The 12,130-nt window shown below is 38.6% G+C and overlaps 1 protein-coding gene across 1 annotated transcript in view; it reads right to left on the bottom strand.

The window, feature by feature from the left end:
* NSMCE2 (NSE2 (MMS21) homolog, SMC5-SMC6 complex SUMO ligase) overlaps positions 1-12,130 on the bottom strand; it is a 125,345-nt gene that overhangs the window by 3,170 nt on the left and 110,045 nt on the right. Inside the window, exons 5-6 of the mRNA XM_079302982.1 lie at positions 855-940; positions 416-522 (exon numbers count right to left, since the gene is read on the bottom strand). Of these exons, the coding sequence (XP_079159108.1) occupies positions 416-522; positions 855-940 (193 nt within the window). The remainder of the gene's footprint in view (positions 1-415; positions 523-854; positions 941-12,130) is intronic.

The following is a 12,130-nucleotide window of genomic DNA, read 5'->3' on the forward strand; positions in this document are numbered from 1 at the left end:
AGTATTTCTGAGCTGTATTGGAATATAACATCAAAAGAAGGTGCACAGAGGAAATTTTTTTCTTTTACTTCAAAGCTTGCTACATAAGCAGTGGGAACAAATCAGCAATTAAACTTTAGGAAACTGAGTCTCTGTTGGTAATGGCTGTATGAAATTTCTTTACTTCTCTTGTACAGCTACAAGTAGCTGTTACTTCCCCACACAGTTCCTGAATATTTCCTTACACATTGTTTTCATTAAAAAGAAAAGCACCTTCACGTGTCTAGTACTAATGAGGAGACTGTGACTTGGGCAGACACTGAGGTTTTACTTCCTGCAGCTTTTCCAATCCAAATACATTTCCTAGAACAAGTGGAGTAAAATTCCACTTACACAGCAAAGCAAATAGCTTTTCCACACATTCTTTTGAGCTTACCGGACTTGTTTCTTTTTCTGCTTTTGAGTCTGGATCATTTCTAGAATGGCATCTTCTTCATAAATATGTCCACAGACTTTGTTCCTCACTGGCTTCTTCATTGTCATCTGTAATCAGTAAGGATTGATTTAAAGGAACTGATAATGCCCATGAAAATGCTTCTTCTGATATTTCATGTGAAACAGCAGGAAGTGTTTTTGCCACTCATACATGGCATTCCAGTCAAATTACAGGATGAGGTCCAGCTTGGTAAACTATGTTCATGCTACATGGATTTTCTTCCCAAGAAGTACTGTTCTTCTCTGGTAATGCTTAAAATTTATACTATTTTGTTGTTAAATATAATTTTTTTAACAGGTACTGCAGATTTGTAATAAAAAAACAACGAGGAATATGAAATAACTATTTCCCTGTCAATTACTGTAGCAGTGATACATACCTGTGTAATGGGACAAATAAAGTTTGTCTGACTCCGAGTCACAGCTATATCTTCATCAATTTGTTCAATGGTGTCATTACCATGATCTAATTTATGAGAAAGTATAATGGGAAAAAAAGAAAAAAAAAGTTTTAATGTGGATTGTCAGTTCTTAAAAATAATAAAATAAAATAATAATTTAAAAAAATCCAATATTTGCCAAGCACTATCTCACAGCGATATCTAAAATACCACAGCATGTTTCTGCATCACTCTATGAACAAGATACTGAAAATACTGTACTATAATGTCTTTTAGAAAATGAGGATTTTTATATTGTAACCACTTTGTGTGTTTGTTTGTGTGTCTGTCTGTCTATTTACAGCCAATGCTAGAATGAAAGACTAAGAAGGAGACCAGGCTGGCCTGAAGATATGCAAAACCTTTGGTATCCACTATTCAAGTTCACCAAAACCCAGTAACACACAGATGAGTCCCCAGAACCTAACAAAGGATGAGGTGGAGCAGATCTGGCAGTCCTACCCTCAATACCAGTTTGTATTTGAGTGTCATAAATGGGCTTGCTGTGTAGCCTGTATACACTGTACACACTTTAAAAGGAATTTGTACTGTTTATCATAATGCATCATTTATAAAGTGATGCTGTTGTATTTTGGTAAGACTATAATTAGTGAGTAACAAAAGCCAGAAAGTGTCACAGACAATAGAAATGTTATTAAAGTAACCTTATGGAGGAGGGACAGAATGAAATACTGACAATTCCCAGAAAACACCCAATGGCCCAATGCCAGGGAATGAAGGGCAGACAAACAAGAATAAATCCACCTAGAGCTGGAGGACCTGCAGGTCCTCACCTTTACCAGAAGACAAAAGGTTTAAGCGACTCTGTGCACCCAGGGGCACACCAACCAGTGCTCCATGCAGAAGTTAGTTAGCCAAAGTCAAAAACAGACATGGGAGCAGCTAAGGAAGAGACAAATATGTATATAAATACATTTATATATATTGAGAGAGAGAGAAAGAAAGAGAGAGAGAGAGCTAAGTATAGCCTTAATGAAATGCATACATCTTGTTTTATCTTCTAGCTCTCCTCTGTTATTGTAAAACTAGGCTTTCAGTTGAATGCATTTGTTTATCTTTGAATCTTATCTCATAATAACAGCAAACTTAACACCTGCCATAGCTTTCCATTCCTTTGGGGTAGTTCTGCAATGCCTTTGCAGAGGCAGAGAAGGTCCCTGAGGTGCAGTCCTCAAGGTGTCCCAAGCAAAGAGAACATTTTTCTCTCCAGCTGCACAAGCTGCACTCCAAGGGAGAAGTGAGAAACACAAGTGGACACAGAGAGTTTAGAATTACTTCATGATTTGTCTACAGTGTCCCAGCCAGGGTTCCCTGGGCTGCTGTTGCACTCTATCAGCTAATCTCTGCATCCCTGGTATTCAGTCTTCCACATCTATTAAGAAGCAGTGTTTCCTAACTTATGGTCAGTGCTGCGTGCCTGTGTGATACCATCACCTTCCGGATGATACCAGCAGACAGCACCTGTGGAGCAACCAAAACCTCTCACACCCAGCCTAGGCTGAGCTCGCTGCCCTGTGAGCCAGCACAGCTCTGGCTGGGGAACTCTTGGCATGGATGCTGCAGCCATCACTCCACCACAGCACCTCTTGGTATGCCAGGCCTATTTCCACATCTTCCTCCTTATGAGAGCTTGCCCTTCTTTCCATTTCAATATTCCAAGCATTTAGAAATGTTTCTGATCTAGGTGCTCTAACCCCAGGTATTGGGGTTGGAACTAGATGACCTTTAAGGTTCCTTTCAACCCAAACTATCTTGTGATTCTATTCCTGTGAATACCATGGGAATACTCAAGTAATCATCAAGGATATTTCTGTGTCTGCTACTAATGTCTCATTCAATCAACAGGGCATGGATTTCGGGGGAAAAGGAGCTCAAATGTCCAATGTCAATCATAATTTCAAGGCTTTAATCACCAACAATATTAACATTCCTTCATCAAATACTGATTGCCTAACACTTGCAAATCAGAAGGAAAAAGTAGGCACAATTTAATTATAAATATCAAAACTGCAATGGTATGGACACCAGAAATGCAGTTGTGTTAGTCAGAAAAAACTGTCACATGTTATTCTTAGATTGCTCATATATATGGTTTATTCTATCATAAGCATATAGTATTTGAAAAAAGTACAACTTTTAGAGGGAAAAAGAGTTTTTTAATTAAGCTTTTGAAATGGAAAGCAATGGGTGAAATGCCACTAAGACAGCAAGGCTAAGAAATAGTGGAGTTATTGGCAGGTGGCAGCTTTGGGATGCACTGTTTTGCTTCAATGTCATAATGATTTTTTTTTTTTTTTCTACATGAAATGCCAACAAAGAACAAGAGATTCTGATTGTCTTTAAATTCGTATATCTGCAAATTTTGACATACTGCAGCTCTAATCTTTCCTGTGGAAAAGATCACCTTTTTCTATGCTGTAAGTTGTTTCAACTCATGAACGTGGCAGGTAATTCCAGTGTACCAGGGCATCGCATCCATTAATGACATTAGAAAGCATCAGTAATATCAAGATCTAGGACAGGGGATTACTTACAAAAATTGTTAAAAAAAAATAATCAATATGTAGGTGCCAAGGAAGGTGGGTTAATTTTTAAGATGCGGGGCTTGTGCCTGTGACTTTACTTCTAGAACCCAACAGTATAAGATAGGCATGTAAGTGGCTTTTTCTGGAAGAGTATTCACCTGTCTAAGTGTAGCACCTTCTGACTTTTCTAAAGAGTCACCACTTCCCTCATCACTTCTGTGTATGTTTACTTAGGTACTGACACAAGAATATAGGAGACTGCAGTGAAGCATCCAAATTCAAAAACATGAGCTCAAGCCTGAACCTCCCCTGAAGGCCTCAGGTCTCTAAATTATGTGAGCTAAATCCCAGGCTGGGGCAACTTTCTTCCCATACTGACTTTGGAGGTGATTCAGATGCCTCATGTTTAATGGCTGAAATTTCATGAGTTGAGACCTAATCCTTGTAGGTGGGTATATTAATCTTCTTGGATTCAAACTGTCCTGTTGCTGCAAGCTTATCTTAAACACTTCAGGTTGCATTTCATTTGCAATGACTTTGTATACAGCCTATCAGATTGGGGCCCTGGCTTCAAGAAGTGATCACAGCCCAAATGAATCATTATTTAAAATATTTCCTTTTCATAAGCAGCTAATATTTTAAAAAACAAATATGCAAGACTGGGGTGATGCAAGTAATACCTCAAGAATGTCAATAGCAAATTAGCATAAATCAGATAAACCACCCACAGATTTGTTGTTATTGCTTGATGTTCTACATTACAGGAGAAGAAAGGAAAGTAACTTTTTTCAGCGATAGTAAATTTTGCAGAGATTACACAAGACACAGGCACACATCTTAAGCTGGTCAGAAAGATGCTGTAACCTGTAGATCTATATCTCTAGTCTCATAGTGGAAGATGTTTTCATTGAGGTCAAAGGGATTTTTTTACCCAATGAAATGTATAAAAATTTGGAGAATCTAAATTGCAAGACTGACTATTCTACAGAAAGAAATAAAAACACCAGATCATACATATTTCAGCTAAATCAGGTTATATTTTTATAAAATTGAGTTTTCCTTGCAAATTAAAACCAGATGCAGAAAACACTAAGTTCTTGTTCCCAAAATTCAGATGTTGCCTTAAGTAACAGAAGTGCATACATCTATTTTGGTAGTCTGAGAGATCACACATTAAGTACCTTAACAGTTTCTAGTTTTCCATTCCAGCCAACTGAAACATGTTACAAGTATTAGTAACACATTTTCTATCTAGCTATCTCAGCAATGATGTTTACAGCTCTTGTAATAAAACTGCATTCTTATAAAGGTATCTATTTTTGGAAACACATCATAATGAATTTTGCAACTGCCAACTTTTTTTTTTTTTTATTTTTAACTTGTTCAATTTAATTAAATGCTGGTATTAATTAATATCTCTATCACTTTAATCTTTTGATAATATTGTGACTAACATGTCTTAGCTCAGTTTTTACTTTGCTGAGAGAGACTGAACACTTTTAAGCAAACTTTTAAAAATAGGAAAAGCATAGTGCAGAGACATTAACTGCTGGATTGTGAATTATACTAAGCATAGATAATATACATGTTAAAAAAACACAAGAGGAAAAATCCTCTCCACTGTCAATGTTATTTCTGTGACCAAGAGACGACTGTCTGCTCACTGCTCCCAGTGTCAGCAATGCACTCTCTCTGATTTCTGTTTCTCTAACCTGGTTCTCAGTGAGTACATGTTGCAATGTAAACTCAATTGATTTCTTTCCTTTTATGCTGGGCTGTTCTGCCTCCTCACCTGCCATGGTCAGACACTAATCCTGAGAATCAAAGGGTAATGTTAAGCATGTGGGATTGAGTCTTTGTAAGCCTGAGCCCCCAGACAGACAAGGTCTTGGCTCCCAAGAGGGTCTATTGTACTGCTGACTCCATAGAAATAACAGCAACTCATCCAGGCTGGGAAAAATCCTATCTCTGAGAGCTCCAAGAAAAACATGAATGTTATGAGGACAAGTCAGATGCCAAGTGTTCCTGCCAGCAGGGCACAGAAAATAATGAAAGATGGGGGAGCTGAAGGACGTTGTCACGTCCAAGAGTTGTGCTCTAAGAGTCAGAAGGCATCTGGGGTGAGGAAGGGCCAGGGGCAAGTCTAAAGGAAGGACCTAACACTGCTGGGACCACCAGGTAATTCTTGGGAGTGGGTCAGCATGCCCATCACTGCTCTGAATTTGGGAATAGAGAAGCCGACCAGAACAACTGTCCAGTGTCCTTCCCTAGGGATGGATCTGTAATAAATGCTATAGGAGTAAAAGAAGAGGGGAAGCAGAGAGTAATACCTTCCTGGCAAACTCTCCCAGTATCTAGCAATTTGTGGCCAAGAACTTCCTAAGTCAGAGGTAATATCTTCATACTTAATAAACCCTGGAGATTTCTTTCCATGAATTTGTCTAAACTTGGAGAGGGTAATTTTGACCTGGACCTTTCAGCTTGATTAGAGACAGTTATCTTTGCTAGAAATGTTAGCAACAGTTTAATTTTCCTTGAAAATTACCACAGAGGCTGCAGGTTAGAGTTTAATTTGATTTTTAAGAGGGAAAATAAGGTGTGCAAGCTACAGCTGCAGTCAAACAGTTCAAAGGCTTTGTGCTTTTTGCCAGAGGCATGCGATAGTTTAATTTGCCAACCAAGCCAAACTAGGCTTTGCATTGAAGTACATTACAATTTGATTACTTGCTGGTGTTGCAATACAAAGTTGATCTAAGGAAGGTGGCCTCTAACACGTTGCTCCAGATTGCAATTGCAAATTTACCTGCTCCTGCCCAGGCCAAGCAACTTGCTGGTAATTTACTGCCAAGTGCTTTGTATGTGCCCTGTTTGACAGATACTGTGTCAAAAGCACACAGAGGTGCATTTGGTCAATCCAAAATAAAACGACAATCCTGTAAATATAAGCCATTCTTGTTTTCCTGGAGTGTGAAACACAAATTAGATGAATGTATTAACAAATTTTTAGTTCATTTACACAATAGTAGGGAAAGAAAGGATTGTGTCTCACACTAAATATCAATCCTCTAAAAACTCCTTTAATGCCATCAATTTCATTTGTATATTTTACAATGTTTTGTCCCACTAAGCTTCAGGTCTTTTACAATAAACTATTCTAAATGGAAATACTGTTCCCATTTTACCCTTTCACTACTGGGCAGAGCTGCTTGATGCCAGTTTTCCAGAATGGCTTTTAAATGAAGAGAAACTGTGATTTGATGGAAATGTTATTGGACAACTCTTACAGAAATAATGTAAGTGAAGGAAATTGAAAGACACTTGCATCTAGGTACAATCTGCTGTTTAATATATTAATAAAATATGACTACAAATCCTAGGGAGAAAAACCCAACAAGAACTCTAGAAAACCCTGTGAAACCTTCAACTCAGACACTAATCAAAGTGAGAAGAGACCAACTTTGCCTTTAGATTTTGGGAAATTCAGACTGTTGCACAGTGTGTCTGTAGAACAGAAAGGATGTATCTTTGATTATAAACCACACAACTCAAACAATCTGGTAGGCAAACACAGAGGGAGCTTTCTTGCTCCTTCTGTTATTGCAAAGAAACATGAGAAATCCACACTTCAGAGTCCTTGGATGACATTTTAAATTGCAGTTTCCTCATTGCTGCTGCCTGGACTCAATATGAAGAAGCTGCTGAGGGAGATGAAGATTACCTAGAAAGATGCTCATGAAGGTTCACTAGTAAGCTCAGAGGAGCTACTATTTCTGGAAAACCTAAGGTGATCATATTTTTCCATCTTAACTACCATCACCCACGATGGCATGTAAACTTAAGAAGCAGGTTAAGTACCAGAGACTTGCTGAAAATAAACCAAACTGATAAACAGACTGAGTGTGTGCCAGGCATGTGACAATGAAGCACAAGTATTAAGGATGCCACAGTATGAGTGAAGCATGAAAACTGGAATATCTTATGAGGAAAAAAATACATCAGACACAAGCTAGTAAATTGCAAATATATGTAAAGAACATTTTTATTACTTGGGCTTTTTCCTGCTCTTCAGAAGAAAAAAGGCTGAGCAATCACTGCTTCATGCAGTATAATGTATAAAGGCAATTGCCATGCTTAAAGAGCATCATTTCATATATCAGAGATCAGAAGAATATCACACACATTTAAAAAATGCAGAAATTCACTCCAGGCACATGAAAGAAAAAGTTGCAAAAGACTCAACCAGGAAAAAAAAAAAGCCTGCCATTTCATTAGAAGATGAACCACTTTCCATTACTAACATTGTGGTCAGAATCTGGAATGTCACTGATGCAATGCTAACCATCAAATGACATGAACATGTAGGGCTTGCCTACACAGGGAAGTTGTTGCAAAATAAGCGAGGGTGTGAATACAGAATGCATTAACTACTTGGCAGTAACTCAGTGTGTGGACACTCCTAATCTGCACTAGGAGTGCCTTTTGGCTGTTTAGCCTAATCCACTTCCACACTGGACTTGAGGAAGGCACTGTTAATCCTGGGCTGGAGTAGTGAGAGGACAGCTGTTGGTATTGACAGCAGAGGGGAGCCCCATCCATTTTTGCAAAAGTCCCTAGCAGTCCCTGGATGGTCTGTTCTGTAAATTTAACTCATATTTTCTCAGAACAATCCATTGCAAGTATTCTCTGAATGCAGAAATCATGGCTATGGCATCTGCAAACAAAAGGTAACATCATGTTTCTTGTAACCCCTGTGGCTGGGAGTCACTTTTCCTGTTGCAGTATGTCATTTGTGCATTCTTGTAGACATTCACTTCTGAAAAAGTGGACTGGTGACAGATTTTCTGGTGGAACAAGCTTCTGCTAGAATATGTTCCTGAACAGAACTGTTCCAGGGAAATGGACAGAAAACTAAAAGAACAGTGATGGGTCAAGCAGATCAGGTTGCAGTGGTCCCTAGCAGTCCATCCAACAGGCTGCTATGGAACCAGTGAGCAGAAAACCCCCCAGCTACACTAAATGATCATCCCCCTAGAAAATTACCACTCAGATTCAATCTGTCTCTTCATGTTCTCCTCAAAAGACTTTCTGACAGAGACTTCACTGTTTTCCTATTCTAAACAGCTCTCTGAAAATACGTTAGAATAATGTGCCAGGAAAGTTGTGCACACAGACACATGGAGTTTGTTGTGTTGGGGGCACAGGTAGGAATGTTTATTAGATATATCATAAGAGGGATGAAGCTCTAATCCCTGAACACTAACCTGTTGATTTTGTGATTGGCAAGAATGACACAGACTCAGCAGCTCTGAAACTGCAGAGAAAGCACAGGAAAGAACAATCTGTCACCTTTGAGAACGGGCAAATTTACAGTACAGAAAACCAGCTCCACTGCCCCTTTCACCCAAAGGAAGGAGGGGAGAGCAGATGTGCTTCCCTTTACCAGAAGACTGATGTAAAATATTGCTCTTGAATAAGGACATGAGTACAAATAAGAAAATGTGAAAACAAAATGGTGGGAACAAAATACCCTTTTTTCCACCCCCTTAAATGTTGAAGCACTTGAAAGAAATTTTTAGGTGCTATATTTTATTTTAAAATTAGTTTTAATGAAGACAGCATTTGCAATTCTCTTCTAAGTGATGCATTTCAACACTTCACAATGCTTTCTAAAATTCTTACCTACTTTCAGAATGAATTTACCTAATTTTAAAATGTAACATCAAGTGAATATAAGTCAATGTGCAGTGAAACACTATATATATCCACATAACCTTTTGAGTTTTATTATTAGGATGTATAAAAAGAGAAGTTGTGTTCATCTCCCAAGTTTTTTAATAGAAATAATTTTTTCCTGTATTTTGTATATTGCAATTCCAGTTATTCTGAATTCTGCAACTTTGCACTGCTTGGAATGCCTCTGGGATTGCCTGTCACTGCTTCAGGCACTGGCAGGGTACTTGCTTGGGGCTGCATCTCCTGCTCTGCTCCTGCCTTGGTTACCAGCCCACAGTCCTGACAACCTCCTTAGAAGAGGAATTTTTCTTAAGCAACAAAAAGAAGCACTGACACCCTTCTTCTCTTGAACACAAAGCACTATAGAAGGAGGTCAGTTCTACTACTGTGACCATTTCATTGGTGGAAAACTGAGGCACAGGGCAGGAATACATCCAGAACCACCAGCACCCTGTGTGTTAGACCATTACCTTTCCTATTAGACCACACTGTCTTACCCCTGAGTAACCGAGGCTATGAACAATTTCCAAATACATTCTTAGTGAATGCATCAGTTCCACACTAAAAGCAAAAAACACAACACAGAAAAAAACACCAGTATCTTCTAGTAATTGCACAATATCTGGTTGTTTATTCTAAGAACACCAACACTTGTGCTGGAGAACACATGGTAATTATCTAGGAAGTCATATTTATAAAATAATGTATCTTTGCTAAGCTACATAAAAAAAAAGAAGAAATAATAATTAATATCAAAACAAAGTAAGAAATAAAACTGAGCTGCTGTTATTTAGGGGGGGTTTAAGAGGAACTTACAGATTGGTCATTGCTGGATCATAAAACAGCATGGTTTTCATTTAGATTAAAGCAGGGTGACATATTGCCTGTGTGAGTACGAAGACATTCTGCATGAGCTATACTGTGCATACCGAGAAGATCTTCACTGCAATAATCCTCACTAAAATGTTCCCAAAAGGAACAAAAAAATGTTCCTAATCTCAATATATAGAGCATCCTCCAAAACAATGTCATGGTGGCCTTGTGCAGCCAGACATAATGTTGTCATTGGTTTGAGATGATTTTTCTCAACCTGTGCTGTGATGTAAGATTAGGCTTCTTGAGTGGCAGTCAGTAAAAAAAACCCTAATGCTAGAGCCCTGAGCTATAAATACTCATGGATTATAACTGCAGAAGCCTAGTAGATTCTGATGGTAATTAGTAGTTAATTTTAAGTCTGATTGATATTTACTTTAAATCCCTTTCTGCAGATTCTCATTTGCTAAAGTGTAACTGGCAGAGTGCATCTTCTTTAATGCTACATGCACGAGGAAACTCTTATCATTCCATCTCTGTCATTTATGTCCCAAAACGTGCACTTCTGACTACACCTTGACATTCTGCGTGGTGCAGATAACAGGCAATCTGGAAATGACTGTGCTTTATGGCAAACATGCTGGGATTACTGTGAGGGGCTTAACTAAGGTCCAACACTAGGCAAAGTCTTTTAAACCCTCAAGGTCTTCCTATGCCTGCACTTTCTTCTGCAGATCAGCTTTAATAGGGGAGTGAATTGGGACAGAGAAAGGACTTGAACAACCTCAGCACAGATGCACACAGCAGCAGAAACAAGAATGGCAGAGCAGGACAAGCAGAACAAGGGAAGCTAATGTTGAGTTGATGGGACAGCAGTTGGCAGTGTCACTGGTGCTTTGTAACAGGGATAACAAGCACATAGCTAAATCACAGGGCATCCTGCACAGTCTTCATCTTTCTGGCAAAGGAGTTAATGTTACGCTCGTTATTTTAGTCTTACAGTTATTACCAGAATGGAATAACATTACAGTTTACCTCTTAAGAACTATTAACTTCCCTTGCACTCTTTGGTTGGCACATCAGCCTTTGTAGAAACACCTACAATCCCCACATGATGCTGAGGAAGATGGAGGGTTTATATCTCAAAATAAACAATTTAATATAAGTGAAACAATCAAACTCCACTAATTACAGAAGGAAACTAAAATTGAATACAAAAGAGCTACCCTAAGGAATCACCTTTTTGTCAGTGCTTCTCTCACATCAGAAATCAAGCGTAGCCTTACAACCCAGAATTTAGGATAGCTCAGTGTTACTGGGATTCTCTGGTTTGTAAAGGTAATTTAAGATTTCTCCTTTTCTACACATTTGGATGTAGCTAGTAAAAATACAAGGGAGCTGAGTTAAGTAACTGGAAGGAATGGAAACCTTTTAAGGACTAAATCAATATAAAAAGGGGGATCAGATCAAAGTTGGAGAGAGACTTTTTACCAGCAGCAACAGGACAAAGAGGAGACCTTTTAAACTGCAAGAGGACAGATTAGATTGGGTGTGAGGAAGTCATTCTTTATGATGAGTGTGGTGAGACACTGGAACAGAGAAGCTGTGGACACTCCATGCCTGAAAGTGTTGGACAGGTCTCTGAGCAGCCTGATTTTGCAGAATATGTCCATGGGAGAGGGGTTGGAACTAGATGATCTCAAAAGGTCTGTTAAACTCAAACCATCTATAGTATTTCCCTGATTCCAAGCTTTTATTTACAGATACCAGTCCTGGCAGATAACAGCTCTTTGAAATCAGGTACCACCTTGGCATGGTATGCATGCCAATACTGAACATGTAATACAATTTAGAATATTATTTGTTAGATCAAGAAAATGAAAATCACTCTTAGTAAAGACCAAAAAGGGAGTCTCTCCCTTAAAAAATACAACAATAGAAAATTCTAGTCACAGACAAATGGCACAGTTAAGCTCTTCCCATAGCACTAAGCTTTAACTGAAAAACAGCCAAGATCATATACACTTCCTAGAGGTGTCCTGCTAGATTTTTCATTGCAGAGCTAATCAAGGTACAGCATCCCATTTCAGGTAAAGAAAAACATGAAGTGTCAAAAGGACTCCT

This window comes from Erithacus rubecula, assembly GCF_903797595.1.
Source record: "Erithacus rubecula genome assembly, chromosome: 3".
Lineage (NCBI taxonomy): Eukaryota > Metazoa > Chordata > Aves > Passeriformes > Muscicapidae > Erithacus > Erithacus rubecula.